General features: G+C 43.5%; 1 protein-coding gene across 2 annotated transcripts in view; it reads left to right on the top strand.

The window, feature by feature from the left end:
- Nucleotides 1–16,545, top strand: part of LOC122903652 (immunoglobulin lambda-1 light chain-like) — a 1,198,107-nt gene that overhangs the window by 27,597 nt on the left and 1,153,965 nt on the right. The window contains exons 1-2 of one of the 2 annotated variants that reach the window (XM_044244434.1): nt 2,662–2,772; nt 2,884–3,190. The exons of the other annotated variant lie outside the window; for it this stretch is intronic. Of the exons in view, the coding sequence (XP_044100369.1) occupies nt 2,715–2,772; nt 2,884–3,190 (365 nt within the window). The 5' untranslated portion in view covers nt 2,662–2,714. Of the gene's footprint in view, nt 1–2,661; nt 2,773–2,883; nt 3,191–16,545 lie in introns of those variants that run through there. 2 annotated transcript variants of the gene reach the window in all.

The raw sequence follows: 16,545 nt of genomic DNA, 5'->3' as shown, positions 1-16,545 counted from the left end.
TCAGGCTTTTGTTCTCTGGAGGGTGTTTTGTTTTGTTTTGTTTTCCTCCCTTTGGTGACTTTTGGCAGTTCTTCAGAGGTTTAGAGGAAAGCAGACTACACACAGACCTCAGTCTCAGAGAGAAGATTCAGTCTGCTCCCCTCTGGGTTCTCCAGAGCATATAAACTCCCCCTCTGCTACTGGAAGAGCGCATACTCAGTGATAGTCTCAGGGGTCACAGGAGCTCCCACTCTTACCCAAAAGCATGATAAGTACTAGTCCAGAAAGCTGGCTTTCAGTGGCTCCCACCACTGCCTGTCTGGGCAGGTACAGACTGCCAGAGAGGTCCCAATCAGAGATAACACACTGAAAATTTCACACCAGCACGGGCTGGGAGTGTTCAGATTCTCCTGGTCCTAGAAAGCACTGGCTAGCTCCTGCAGGGACCTATCTCAGGGGAGGGTGTGGAGTACAACTCAGACCCCAGTCACAGAGCACACCTGCAGAGTGCAAAAGGCTGTGGTCCCAGACTCTCTCAGGCATGCCTCCACCCAGACACTCTCACATGTGCCAGCCGCTCAGGGACCAATGCCTGACTTCTTTGCCGCACTGGATCTGGCTCAGCACCAGCAGTGGCCATCCTGGATCCGTAGGCTTAAGCCCCTGTCCCTAAAAGGCTGATTCACCCAATTCCCCCTTAAGATATTTTGCTCTTTTTGAGTGCCTTAAACCAGACTCCAAGTTAGTGTTGGTCCCCAATCACAGGATATTCTCTTATTGGGGCATTACTTTCCAATGGGTCGCTTCTGGTGGCTCCCTCCCCCTTTTGTTTATCTTTCTATATCTGTCCAATGTTCCCACTCTGCATACCTGTCCACTGGCGTCTTCTGCCATGTAGAGATCCAGAAGTGTATAATTCTAATCTCAGGATGATTTCATGGGTGATCAGGGTTCTTTGGTAGAAAAACAGCTCACTTTAGGAGTCAATTGAAACAACACCTCCTACTTCTCTACTATCTTGTCTCCCTCCCTATCTGCACTTGCATTTTTTTTAATCTCTTTTTTCCAATTTATTTATTTTCAGAAAAACATTATTCATTATCTTTTCACCACACCCAGTGCTCCATGCAAGCTGTGCCCTCTATAATACCCACCACCTGGTACCCCAACCTCTCACACCCCCCGCCACTTCAAACCCCTCAGACTGTTTTTCAGAGTCCATAGTCTCTCATGGTTCACCTCCACTTCCAATTTACCCAAATTCCCTACTCCTCTCTAACACCCCTTGTCCTCCATGCTATTTGTTATGCTCCACAAATAAGTGAAACCATATGATAATTGACTCTCTCTGCTTGACTTATTTCACTCAGCATAATCTCTTCCAGTCCCGTCCATGTTGCTACAAAAGTTGGGTATTCATCCTTTCTGATGGAGGCATAATACTCCATAGTGTATATGGACCACATCTTCCTTATCCATTCATCCGTTGAAGGGCATCTTGGTTCTTTCCATAGTTTGGTGACTGTGGCCATTGCTGCTATAAACATTGGGGTACAGATGGCCCTTCTTTTGCATTTTCATACTAACATTGTCATTGAGTTTGTTTGTTTGTTTGCTTGCTTATTTTTATTTTTTGTCATTGAGTTTAAATAACCTCACTAAGAAGATTTTTGTATAAAGGAACACAATACCCTTTTAAAGTGCACTCTTAGCTAACTGGTGACTGACACATAAACTCTGTCACCAAATCCCTATCAGAGTTACTGCAGCTGTCACTCCTTCTTTCCTAGAACTTGGGTATCTTTGCCATTTTTGCTCTGAGGTCAATGCCACACGCAGCTTCCCTTGTCAGAGCTCCTGCAGACTTGTGTCCATGTGCTGGGAAGACAGACCTTGGGAGGGTATCACTGCCCCCAGTGTGTGCAGAACTGTTGTTTCACACACATGGATAGAATGGCAAAGAGTTTTAGTTTAATTCCTCTAGGAACACACACAACTCTGTCTACCCACAACCTGAACAGAAACACTCCTGACTTCAGTGATTTAGGAACCTCAGAGGAAGGAGAACTCTGGAAAACAGGGAGGCATCACATCATGGGGAATTGCACGGAATCCTCCGCAGAGGGGGCCTTGTGTCCATTGGTACCCATCACTTATCTGAACATGATCCTGATCAATGTGAAAGTTTGGTAGAGAATCCAGTCTACCTATGAACCACACAGAGAGTCATGGGTAAAGTGTCCCTGAGTTGTCTCAGTAGAGCATAAAATCTGGCATGAGGCTTTGGAGGGACAATAGAGGGATATTTGTCCTGGCCCTAAATGAGGGGATAGTGTACAGAGCATCGAGGTAGCAGGAGTTCTCTCTTTGGGGTTTTGTTCACCATTTCACACAGTGATGTATCTGAGTCAGGACACCAGGGGGCACTGGGGCCCATTTCTAAGGAGTCAGAAGTAATAAGATCTTGGTCTTGCCATCTGGCATTGCTGCCTGTACCCTCTGCTCAAGGCTCACAGCTGGGACCTCCCCACCCCCTGACCCCACACAGCTCCTCCCCAACCCAATCCCAGACATGTTCAGGCAGAATGTCTTGACCCCAGGTCAGTGAGGGTATAGAAACCTGGGGGTCTCATTTGCATTAATGGGCCCTCCCTCTCTCAGAGGATGAAGAGGGGTAGAGACGGGTGAAGGGAGGCTCTGTTCAGCTGTCAGGACCACAGACATCAGGATTGATTATGGCCTCCATCATAGCTTTGTCCTCTCTCCTCCTCACCCTGCTGGCTCACTGTACAGGTGATTGGATGCAGGGACAAAGGAAGGGTTCCTGGGAGGACATGTGAACTCTGTTTCCTTTCTTGTCTCTAGATTCCAGTATGACCCTTTCTGTTGCTCTCCCCCTTCCAGGGTCTTGGGCCCAGTCTATGCTGACTCAGCCACCCTCTGTGTCTGGGGCCCTGGGACAGAGGGTCACCATCTCCTGCACTGGAAGCAGCTCCAACATTGGGAGTGGTAATTATGTGAACTGGTACCAACAACTTCCAGGAATAACCCCCAAACTCATCATCTATGGTAGCAGCAACCGACCCTCTGGTGTCCCAGATCGATTCTCTGGCTCCAGGTCTGGCAGCTCAGGCACCCTGACCATCACTGGGCTCCACACTGAGGATGAGGCTGATTATTACTGCTCAGCATGGGACAACAGTCTGAATGCTCACACAGTGCTCCAGTCCTATGAGGAAGTGAGACAAAAACCTGCTTTCCCCACAGTGATGGGGTTTCCTTGTTCAGCATCCATCTTCTGCCAAGACAGTTGCTTCTCTTCTTTTTGCTTGGCCTAAACCAGGTCTGAAACCAAACTGAGGGAACTGTCTCTAATATTGTCTTTGTCTCTCAATTCAGTCCCCAAAGTCTGTCCAGATAGACACATATTTTCTATTGTAGGCAAACTGAGTGGAAAATTTCTAAATGCTGGGGCAGGTTGTCCTGGGAACAGAGTCCCTGAGTATTATGCTAGTTTGCTATGAGCACCATAACAGTATTGCAGACTGGGTGGATAAATCAAAAGATTTTTATTTTCTCACAATTTGGAGGCTGAGTGTTCAAGTTCAAGGTAGCAATAGGGCTGATTTCTCCTGAGTTCTCACTTCCTGGCTTGCAGATTGAAGCATTCTTCCTGGGTCCTCACATAGCATTTCTCTGTGTGTTCACCCCTGGTGTCTCTACATTTTCTTCTAAAGACACCAGCCCTATTTATTAGGGCACCAACCTTAAAAGCTCATTTATCCATTATCCCATCATTTAATGCCTTATCTTAAATAAGCACAATACAGGTTAGAGTTACCATTCAGGGTTTTTAGGGGACACAGTCCATTCCATACCAAAGCGTGAAGACAGAACAAGGGACAGAGGATACAGCTATGACTAATTCAGAAAAGTCACCATCCATGCAATACACACGTATGTCATTTACTGAACATTCACTGAATTCTGTTTGTGGGTCTAAGGGCTCAGGTCACCGTGCAAAAAATACAGGAGTGTCCCCATGGTCAGGGAGTTGATAGTCTGGGGGAAGAGGGGATAAGCATGCAAACACAGTATGTCTCACACTTCCTTCCCACCTGGGAGCAAAATGACTCCAGTCCCAGAGAAGGACCATACAACAACCCTATGATGAGAGAGACTGGCTCTCCCTTATCTATTGATCAGGAACCCCAGCTTTCAGGATGACTGGACAAGAATGCCCCATCTGCCCAGACAACATCATAGTGACCAGGAAGAAGATTGTCTGATTAGTCTGGATAACACAGGACTTGTCTTCTAGGAACTGGGCTCAGTCACTGACCAATCATACAGTTGTGGTATGCGGGTCCAAATAGAAGAAGGATGCACCCTCTGCATCCTCTTCCCTCCACCCTCTGTGCAATTCAGGTTAGGACATGGACTGTGGACTTTGGCTGGCCTCTGGGGAGGAGGACATAGGTCAGGTTGTTCCCATCTCATAAAACTGCAGCTTAACCCCATGATTAGTCTGCTATCCCTGCACCTGATCAATTCCAGGACAAGACACACTCACTCCAAGACACGAGATGCTCATCTGAAATGCATGTAGTCCCATGAGAGGTAGAAAGCAGAAAAAAAATCCTCACAGAATGGCCTCCCCTTCCCATAAGTAGTTAGGAGGTAAAGAAGTTGCAAGGATACTCCATGGTGGACACTTGCTAAACACCTCACACCTGGTCTCCTATGCTCTACCTGTCACACTGTCAGGTGAGGAACAATCTCGGCAGGCAACAGAGAGGCCATTACTTTTGTCCACATACTCAATAAGGGACTCTTCTTGCTCCCAAGCTGTCCACAGTCACGTGATTGTCATTGCTGAGTTTGCCCCCCTTCCAGGGTCCTGGAGATCACAGTCTCCCAGACTCTGATTTCACCTTGACTCTGCCCCTCGAGGACACAAACTATTTATTTATTTATTATTTATTTATTTATTTCCCATTTATTTATTTTCAGCACAACAGTATCATTATTTTTTCACTACACCCAGTGCTCCATGCAATCCCTGACCTCTATAATACCCACCACATGGTACCCTGACCTCCAACCACTTCTCAACCTCTCAGACTGTTTTTCAAAATCCATAGTCTCTCATGATTCACCTCCCCTTCCAATTTACCCCAACCCCCTTCTCTCTAACTCCCCATGTCCTCCATACTTTTTGTTATGCTCCACAAATAAGTGAAACCATATGATAATTGACTCTCTCTGCTCGACTTATTTCACTCAGCATAATCTCTTCCACTCCCGTCCATGTTGCTACAAAAGTTGGGTATTCATCCTTATTGATGGAAGCATAATACTCCATAGTGTATATGGACCACATCTTCCTTATCCATTCATCCGTTGAAGGACATCTTGGTTGGAAGGACATCCGTTGAAGGACATCTGGTCTTTAGCTTCCAGGTGTTTGAGTTCCTTCGGAACTTTTCCTTGTGATTGAGCTCCAGTTTCAAAGCATTGTGATCTGAGAATATGCAGGGAATCATCTCAGTCTTTTGGTATCGGTTGAGTCCTGATTTGTGACCCAGAATGTGGTCTATTCTGGAGAAGGTTCCATGTGCACTTGAGAAAAATGAGTATTCTGTTGTTTTAGGGTGGAATGTTCTGTATATATCTATGAGGTCCATCTGGTCCAAAGTGTCATTCAATGCTCTTGTTTCTTTATTTATTTTCTGCTTCGATGATCTGTCTATTTCTGAGAGAAGCGTGTTAAGATCTCCAATGATTAGTGTATTCATATCAATATGACTCTTTTTCTTGATTAACAGTTTTCTTATGTAATTGGCTGCTCCCATATTTGGGACATAGGTATTTACAATTCTTAGATCATCTTGGTGGATAGTCTCTTTAAGAATGATGTAGTGTCCTTCTGGATCTCTGACTATAGTCTTTAGTTTAAAATCTAATTTGTCTGATATGAGAATCACTCACCCAGCCTTTTTTTCAGGCCCATTGTTATGAAAGATGCTTCTCCATCCCTTCACTTTCAGTCTGGGTGTATCTTTAGGTTCAAAATGGGTCTCTTGTAGACAACATATGGATGGGTCCTGTCGTTTTATCCAATCTGCACCCTGTGTCTTTTTTTGGGCGCATTTAGCCCATTCACATTGAGGGTGATTATTGATAGATACGTTTTTATTGACATCGAGTTACCTTTGAAGTCTTTCTTTCTGTAGATTGTCTGTATATTTCTGTTCAATGCTATTCTTGGGCTTTTTCGTCCTTTAAAGAAGCCCCCTGAATATTTCCTGCAGTATCGGCTTGGTGGTTGCATAGTCTTTCAAGACTTGCCAGTCCTGGAAACTCTTTATCTCTCCATCCATTTTGAATGTCAGTCTTGCTGGATAAATTATTATTGGCTGCATGTTCTTCTCATTCAGTGCCCTGAATATATCTTGCCAGCCCTTTCTGGCTTGCCAGGTCTCTGTGGACAGTTCTGACGTTATTCTGATGGACTTTCCTCTGTATGTAAGGATCTTCTTTGTCCTATCTGCTTTCAAGAGGTTCTGCCTACAATTATAATTCTTCATTCTTACTATTAGGTGTCTCGAGGACTTTCGAGAATCTGTAATCTTGGGGGGAAACCTTTCGGCCTCTAGTACATGAACACTGGTTCCATTAACGAGATTTGAAAAATTTTCATGAAGAACTTGTTCCACTATATCTTCTAGACTTCTTTCTTTATCCTCCCCTTCAGGGATTCCAAGCATTCTGACATTGGAACATTTCATGGCATCATTTATTTCCCTGATTCTGTTTTCGTGGCTTCTATGCTCTTCCAGGCTTCCTCCTGATCCTTTATCTCTATCTGTTTATCCTCCAGATTACTAATTCTTTCTTCTGTCTCAGTTACTCTAGCGTTGAGAGAATTTAGATTAGATTGGAACTCATTGAGAGCATTGTGAAGCTCATCCCAGGTAGCTTTCAGTTCTTCCCTAATATTGAAAACATGATCTCTGGTCGTTTTCATTTCGGCCTTAATCAATTCCGTTTTTTCACCCATGGCTTTCTCCATCCTAACTATTGCTTGGATAATTGTTAGCCTGAATTCTCTTTCCAACATATTGTCTATGTTGATAGCCATTAGCTCTGTTGCAGAAGGTCCATCCTCTGTATTTTTCTTCTGTTGGGCATTCCTCCTCCTAATCATTTGGTGAGAGATGGCTGAATGGGTGTAGCTGGGTGCAGTCAAGGTGCACCCTGGAATGCTTCTGAGCAATCAAGGTTCCCCACCCAAATGAAAGGAAAAAGAAAAGGAAAAGAAAAACAAAAGAGAGAGGGAGAGAGAGAGTAAAGAAAGGTGAGATAAAAGAGAAGGTTTAGCCCAAATGGGCCCCAAGGTAAGATTTATGAAGTATACAAACAGACACAGACAAACAAAAAGACTGATAAAAGTTTATGACAAGAGAAAAATATATATATATTTGCATATATATATGCAAATAAAGGAAGAACCTCGTCAAACAGAACCCTGAGTGTAAGATTTATATATTATCAGGACAAACACAAAAACACAGAAATTTGGTGGAAGAAAAAGATGGGAGAGTGGTTGCAAATTCTCAACGTGGGTGAGGAAGGTTATTTTGATTCTTCCTGGATGTATCTTGATATCTTTGTTAAAGGACTCAACTTTCCTAAGATAAGGGGGGATTAGGAATTGGTTTACCTATAGGGGTGGCATTGATTGGGGAAAGGGGATTACCTTGACGTTTAGCTCTATATGAATATTAGAAAATAAAAATTAAAAAAAGGAATAAACTAAACTAAACTAAAATTTAAAAAAAAGAAATTTAAAAAATAGAAAGGCAAGAGGAAAACACAGGTGTATGTATCAAAAAGTTCAGGTTAGAAGGTTATTATGGAATTTGATGTACTGGACATCTCACTGTGACAGTAAATAGGTTAAAAATTATCTATATATAAAAAATTATCTATATAATAATAAAAAATTAACTATATAAAAAAATGAGCCAGAATAGTGGGATCGAATTAATAATAAAAATTGTCCTATGCACTGGGTGTGGTGAAAAAATAATAAATAATGTTTTTCTGAAAATAAATAAATTGAAAAAAAATTTTTAAAAATTGTCCTATGAAGTAGTGGTGGTTGTTCTCTTGTCGTCTTTGGTTTTTTTTTTTTCCTTTCCCCGTTGGTTTTTTGGGGGAGGGGCATGCCACGTGGGTTTTCAGTCCCTGAAGTTCTCTCAGCTAAGTCCTCCCGCCCCCCTCAAGGGGGTGGGCTCTGAGGAAACTGGTTTTTTCAGGCTTTTGTTCTCTGGCGGTTTTTATATTTGTTCACTTTTGTTTTTTTCTCTCACCTTGACCGCTTTTGATGGTTTTTGTAGGTTTAGAGGAAAGCAAACTGCACCGTGACCTCCCTCTCAGAAAGAAGCCTCAGTCTGGCTGCAGAGCCCATATAAATCCCCCCTTGGTGGCTGGCAGAGCAGGTTCCCAGTCACGGTCCCTGGGGACTCAGGATTTTTTGCTTGTACCCAGAACCATGGCAGCGGCAGCTGTCTGGGCAGCTCCCTGGGCAGCTCCAGACTGCAGAGAATTTCCAAGCAGTGATTGCACACTGAGATTTTCCCGCTGGCCCGGGATGGGAGTGCCTGGTCTTTCTGGTCAAAGAACACCTGGCTGACGTTTGTGTGCACCTCTCTCAGGGGAGGGCGCGGGGCACAACTCAGACTCTGATGGCACAGAAGGGCACTTGCGTGGGGACTGCAAAAAGGCTATGCTTCTGTTGGCTGGCAAGGCTCCCAGCCCCTCTCAGGAGCTGGGCGCCACACACTCTCAGGCGCGCTGGTGGTTCAGGGACGGAGACCTGGTTTCTCTGCCGCACTCTCTCTGGCTCTGTGTCAGGGGTGGCTGTCCTGGGTCTGGGGACTTAAGCCCTGACCCTAACACCCCGATTCCCGCAATTTCCGCCCCCCCCCCCCCGTGATCCTTTGCTCTTTTTGAGTGCTTTCTACCAGACTCCCGAGTTAATGTTGCTCCCCCGGCGCAGGGCACTCTCATATTGGGATATTACTTTCCAATGGGTCGCCTCTGGTGGCTCCCTCCCCCTTTTGTTTATCTTCCGGTATCAGTCTTTACCTGCCCACTGGCATCTTCTGCTCCAGTAGAGATCCAGACGTGTATAATTCTGATCTCAGGCTGATTTCATGGGTGATTGGAGATCTTTGGAAGGTAATCAGCTCACTTTAGGGTGCAGGTTGAACGGGTGCCTCCTCCTACTTCCCCGCCATTTTGTACCTACCTAGGATACAAACTATTAAAAGTCAAAACTGAATCCCCTGGTTTCTACCACTTTGGACTCTCCTCGTCAGATTCCTTCTGGAATGTGCTTTCTCTATCCATTAGTGACATGTTATGTCTTCTGGCCTAGGGTAATTTCTTCTCCGAGAGTCTACTGTATCCTTTATGTTCTCCTTCTCTATCCACCAATCATTTCAAGACCCTAAACTATCACTTCCTCTCCAGTGCCACACCAGAATTTGTGTGGGGTGGATTTCAGGAAAACGCTGGGTCGTCAAGGAAGAGTTTCCTTCCTACAACTTATGAAAAATCATTCTGACTTTAAAGATTTCTGACTTTAAATTTTGCGATGTTAAAGATTTCTTACTCAAAACAGTGCAACTAACATCAGTACGAGAATCATTTCTGTCATTTCAGGAAATAACTTATGAAAGTGCAAGGTTGTGAAAAGTTGTACTGATGTCTCTCACTCAGAGTTTGAACATGTGTCACAAAATTTACTCAGCTCCCATAGTACTGATACCAGTAAAATGGTCATTTTTTTAAGATTGCATTTATTTATTTAACAAAGCGAGAGATAGCTAGAGAGCACAGGCAGGGGGAGATAAAGACAGAGAGAGAGGGAGAAGCAGGCTCCACACTGAACAGGGAGCCAGATATAGTGCTCAATCCTAGGACCTCGGAAAAATAATCTGAATCAAAGACAGACACTTACCCAACTGAGTCACCCAGACACCCTGGCAAAGGATTTTTTAAATTTATTTTTTATTTATTTTCTTTTTTTTCCAATTTATTTATTTTCAGAAAAACATTATTCATTATTTTCAACATAACAGTATTCATTATTTTTGCACCACACTCAGTGATCCATGCAATCTGTGCCCTCTATAATACCCACCACCTGGTACCCCGACCTCACCCCCCCGCCCCTTCAAAACCCTCAGATTGTTATTCAGAGTCCATAGTCTTTCATGGTTCACCTCCCCTTCCAATTTCCCCCAACTCCCTTCTCCTCTCTATCTTCACATGCCCTCCATGCTATTTGTTATGCTCCACAAATAATTGAAACCATATGATAATTGACTCTCTCTGCTTTTAAACAACATTTAAGAATATAGTAATTTTACTCCATTAAAATGAGGCCAAAATATGATACTTCCTGTATCGGAGATGAGCTGGTTTATTTCAATGAATACCGGTAAGAGTTTTGAATTTATCTTGCACTGTGACAAAAATCATTTACATGATTTCATTAAGGTGAATTCTCCAAAGGAAGCCTTTTAGATGTTGCAGTGCTCCATCTTACACTTCCCTTCTGATCTCCCCTAAAGAGCATCTATCCTCCTTCCATTCATGTGCCCCAGAGTGTACCCTGTTTGCCCTCAGATATATGGCTCCGTCCTGACTACTTGTCCTGGACCCTCCATAGATCACACTGAACCAATATACAAGCCCTAACCAACCAAAGCCCATATTCCTGAGTTCCTCAGGCTCTTCACACCCAGAAGCTCCTTTTTCTGAATGCTCATCCCCTTGTACCTGAGGCTCATATTCTCCTGGGTCAAGTTATACATCTTTGTCTTCTTCTCTGTATACCCACTTCAGGGATTCTCTACAGCATCACCTCAACCCAAGAGATCTTTGAGTCATTCCCTCATCCCCTCAGTTCTCCTGGTGTCTTATTCTCTTCTTCCTATGATCCCAGAAGCCTCCATTTCTCGGACCCATGAGTACAGTAGTGGACTCCCTGGTCTCCCTCCCTCCAGTGGTGAAGTTAACTAAGGCATAAAGTCATTTCTGGTCACTTCTGGGAGCTGTTGGTACCTACTGACACCAAACAGCCCCAGTGTTGGAGCTTCATGCAGCAAAGGTGGTAGACATACTCACCCTGAAACCACTGAGTAGAGCATAATATCTCTTCTGAGAATATGGGAAGCCACATAAAGGGACACCTGGATTGGCCCTAATGTAGGGGGAAATAGACAAAGCATTGAGGAGGGAGGGATTGTCTCTGATTGGATATTATCACCATGTTCCACAATGGCACATCTAGTTCTGGACAATGGAGTTGCTCAGAGATGATTTCTGAGGGTTAAAGGGATGATCAGAGCTCTGTACTTCCAGATGACACTTCCTGTGTCCTATGCTCAAGACACAGCTGGGCCTGCTCCATCCCTTGTCCCTACACAGCCACTCCCATGCCTAGCCCTTGACATCCTCATGCAGAGGGACCTGACTCAGGGCCCATGAGGAGTAAGAGAGCTGGAAGTCTCATTTTTATGGTCAGGTCCTCCCACTCTCAGAGGATGAAGAGGGAAAGGGAGTTTATGGGAGGTTCTGCTTAGCTGTGGGGCCACATAAGCAGGATCAGTGATGACCTCATAATGATCTGGCCCCCTCTCCTCCTCACCCAACTCACTCACTGCACAGGTGACTTATTGCAGTGACAGGGGAAAGGGTTCTAGGAGGACATGTGGGATCCTATTTCCTCCTGTCTATAGGCCCCAGTACCACCATCTCTGTGTCTATCCCCTTTCCAGGGTCCTGAAACCAGTCTGCTGACTCAGCTGCCTTCAGTCAGAAGTTCACCATCTCCCATGTTAGAAGCTCCAACACTAGGGTGGTTTGGTATAAGTAGGTACCAACAGCTCCCAGGAATGACCCACAAACTCCTCATCTATTGTGATGGTAGCAGCCCCTCTGGGGTCACAGGTTGGTTCTCTGGTTCTGGATAGGTCAGCTCAGCCTCCTGACTATCATTGGGCTCCAGGCTGAGGGTGAAGAGGATTATTTTTTATGAATATGATTATTACTTCCAGTCCTTTGACAGTAATAGCCACTCTGATTCACACAGTGTTTCAGGCCTGTGGGGAAGTGAGACAAAAATATACTGTTTCCTCAGCAATAGGGTTCCCCTTAGAGTCCACTCTGTGGCCAACTCAGCAGCTTCCTAGTTTATTGGAATAAACTGGAATCTGAGACCCACCTTAAATAGCTTTGTATATAGTCTTCCCAAATTGTTTTAAATTTTGTTTCAAAGGCGTGTCCCTGGCAACAAGAAATTATGTGATTTTCTTAAACTGAGCAGAAGTTCCTCAATGCCAGTAACAGGCTTCCCTTAGGACAGAGATAATGATGGAATAGAGCAGAAGCAAGTATACAGAATCCAGTAGAGTCTGAGTCAAGACATACCAGTAGTTTCCAACATGTGACCTAGCACCAAAAGCCCCTGTGATTGGGCCCCCCATACTTGCCTATTATGATGGTTAGACCCTCTGGGGACCCTGACCTTTTCTCTGGCCCCATATCTCATAGCTCTGTCTCCAAGATCATCACAGGGCTGAGGTCTGAGGAAGAGGCTGATCTTCACTGCCCCTCTTGTGACAGTAGTTGAGGGTTCATCCAAGTCCCAGGTCTGTGGAAACTGGAACCAGACAAGATTTGTCATCTGTTGGGAGGGGAGGATCCATAAGTTTGCTACTATGGCTTAAACTATGAATTGTGATTCTGCTACTCCTCTGTCAACATGCGTTCAGGTCCTTGCAGGGACACTGCCTGGGAGTGAGGGTTCCTCTTCCTTCTGTCTTCAAATTCACTCATAGCAGCCTCTTCACAGAAAAATTGTGTCAATGGGCACAGAAATATCATCTTCTTCATCAAGTTGGGCACAGAGTATTTTGCACTGAAGTTCATGGGCTGTGGGTGACAGTTCCATAGTGCTCAACTCATACATGGAATCTGAGGAAACAAACTTCCACATCCTTGGCTACTTACGTATTTCTAGAAGCCCCTACTGTTGTGATATCTTCTCTTTAGACCTCAATAGAAATTCCTATTCTTTTTTTTAATTTATTTTCAGCATAACAGTATTCATTATTTTTGCACCACACCCAATACTCTATGCAATCCGTGTCGCCTCCAATACCCACCACCTGGTTCCCCCAACCTCGCACTCCCGCCTTCAACAACATCAGATTGTTTTTCAGAGTCTGTAGTCTCTCATAGTTCAAATCCTCTTCCAATTTTCCTCAACTCCCTTCTCCTCTCCATTTCCCCTTGTCCTCCATGCTACTTGTTATGCTCCACAAATAAGTGAAACCATATGATAACTGACTCTCTCCGCTTGACTGACTTCACTCAGCATAATCTCTACCAGTCCTGTCCATGTTGCTACAAAAGTTGGGTATTCATCCTTTCTGATGGAGGCATAATACTCCATAGTGTATATTGACCACATCTTCCTTCCTTATCCATTTATCCGTTGAAGGGCATCTTGGTTCTTTCCATAGTTTGGCGACTGTGGCCATTGCTGCTATAAACATTGGGGTACAGATGGCCCTTCTTTTCACGACATCTGTATCTTTGGGGTAAATACCCAGGAGTGCAATGGCAGGGTCATAGGGAAGCTCTATTTTTAATTTCTTGAGGAATCTCCACACTGTTCTCCAAAGAGGCTGCACCAACTTGCATTCCCACCAACAGTGTAAGAGGGTTCCCCTTTCTCCACATCCTCTCCAACACATGTTGTTTCCTGTTTTGTTAATTTTGGCCATTCTAACTGGTGTAAGGTGATATCTCAATGTGGTTTTAATTTGAATCTCCCTGAGGGCTAATGATGATGAGCATTTTTTCATGTGTCTGATAGCCATTTGTATGTCTTGATTGGAAAAGTGTCTGTTCATATCTTCTACCCATTTATTGATGTGTTTGCCTGTTTCATGTGTGTTGAGTTTGAGGAGTTCATTATAGAACCTGGATACCAACCTTTTGTCTGTACTGTCATTTCCAAATATCTTCTCCCATTCCCTGGGTTGTCTCTTTGTTTTTTTGACTGTTTCCTTTCCTGTGCAGAAGCTTTTGATTTTGATGAAGTCCCAAAAGTTTATTTTTGCTTTTGTTTCCTTTGCCTTTGGGACGTATCTTGAAAGAAGTTGCTGTGGCTGATATCGAAGAGATTACTGCCTATGTTCTCCTCTAGGATTCTGATGGATTCCTGTCTCACGTCGAGGTCTTTTATCCATTTTGAGTTGATCTTTGTGTACGGTGTAATAGAATGGTCGAGTTTCATTCTTCTACATATAGCTGTCCAGTTTTCCCAGCACCATTTATTGAAGAGACTGTCTTTTTTCCACTGTCTATTTTTTCCTGTTTTGTCGAAGATTAATTAACCATAGAGTTGAGGGTCCATATCTGGGCTCTCTACTCTGTTCCACTGGTCTATGTGTCTGTTTTTATGCCAGTACCATGCTGTCTTGGTGATCACAGCTTTGTAATAAAGCTTGAAATCAGGTAACGTGATGCCGCCAGCTTTATTTTTGTTTTTCAACATTTCCTTAGCGATTCGGGGTCTCTTCTGATTCCATAGAAATTTTAGGATTATTTGCTCCAGCTCTTTAAGAATGCCGGTGGAATTTTGATCGGAATGGCATTAAAAGTATAGATTGCTCTAGGCAGTATAGACATTTTAACAATGTTTATTCTTCCGATCCAAGAGCATGGAATGGTCTTCCATCCATTTGTGTCTTCTTCAATTTCTTTCATGAGTGTTCTGCAGTTCCTTGAGTTCAGATCCTTTGCCTCTTTGCTTTGGTTTATTCCCAGGTATCTTATGGTTCTTGGTGCTATAGTAAATGGAATCGATTCTCTAATTTCCCTTTCTGTATTTTCATTGTTAGTGTATAAGAAAGCCACTGATTTCTGCACATTGACTTTGTATCCTGCCACGTTCCTGAATTGCTGTATGAGTTCTAGTAGTTTGGGGGTGGAGTCTTTTGGGTTTGCCATATAAAGAATCATGTTATCTGCGAAGAGAGAGAGTTTGACTTCTTCATTACCAATTTGAATACCTTTTATTTCTCTCTGTTGTCTGATTGCAGTTGCTAGGACTTCTAATACTATGTTGAACAAGAGTGGTGAAAGTGGGCATCCTTGTCTTGTTCCTGATCTCAATGGGAAGGCTGCAAGCTTTTTCCCATTGAGGATGATATTTGCTGTGGGTCTTTCATAGATAGATTTGATGAGGTTCAGGAATTTTCCCTCTATCCCTATACTTTGAAGCGTTTTAATCAGGAACGGATGCTGGATTTTGTCAAATGCTTTTTCTGCATCAATTGAGAGGACCATGTGGTTCTTCTCTCTTCTCATATTAATTTGTTGTATCACATTGATTGATTTGCGAATGTTGAACCATCCTTGTAGCCCAGGGATGAATCCCACCTGATCATGGTGCATAACCTTTTTAATGTGCTGTTGGATCCTGTTGGCTAGGATCTTGTTGAGAATCTTAGCATCCATATTCATCAGTGATATTGGTCTGAAATTCTCCATTTTGGTAGGGTCCTTGCCTGGTTTGGGGATCAGGGTAATGCTGGCTTCGTAGAAAGAGTCTGGAAGTTTTCCTTCTGCTTCAATTTTTTGAAACAGCTTCAGGAGAATAGGTGTTATTTCTTCTTGGAAGGTTTGGTAGAATTCCCCAGGGAATCGGTCATGTCCTGGGCTCTTTTTTTTGGGAGGTTTTTGATCACTGATTCAATCTCGTTATTAGATACCGGTCTATTCAGGTTGTCGATTTCTTCCTGGCTCAATGTTGGTAGTTTATATTTTTCCAGGAATGCATCCATTTCGTCTAGCTTGCTAAGCTTATTGGCATATAACTGTTGATAATAACTTCTGATGATTGTTTCTACTTCCTTGGTGTTCATTGTGATCTCTCCCTTTTCATTCATAATTTTATGAATTTGGGCTTTCTCTCTTTTCTTTTGGATTAGTGTGGCCAGTGGCTTATCGATCATATTGATTCTTTCAAAAAACCAGCTTCTAGTTTCATTGATACGTTGTACTGTATCTCTGGTTTCTCCCTCATTGATCTCAGCTCTAATCTTGATGATTTCCCTTCTTATGTGTGGAGTTGGTTTGACTTGTTGATTCTCCAGTTCTTTGAGGTGTAGAGACAGCTGATGTGTTCTAGATTTTTTAATTTTTTTTAGGGAGGCTTGGATGTCTATGTATTTTCCCCTTAGGACCGCTTTTGCTGTATCCCATAGGTTTTGGACAGAAGTGTCTTCATTCTCATTGGTTTCCATGAATTGTTTCAGTTCTTCTTTGATCTCCTGGTTGATCCAAGCATTCTTAAGCAAGGTGGTCTTTAGTTTCCAGGTGTTTGAGTTCCTTCTGAACTTTTCCTTGTGATTGAGCTCCAGTTTCAAAGCATTGTGATCTGAGAATATGCAGGGAATCATCTCAGTCTTT

The sequence above is a fragment of the Neovison vison genome, chromosome 3, assembly GCF_020171115.1.
Source record: "Neovison vison isolate M4711 chromosome 3, ASM_NN_V1, whole genome shotgun sequence".
NCBI lineage: Eukaryota > Metazoa > Chordata > Mammalia > Carnivora > Mustelidae > Neogale > Neogale vison.
Note: the sequence above shows the minus strand (reverse complement) of the source record. Positions and strands in the feature narration are given on the sequence as shown.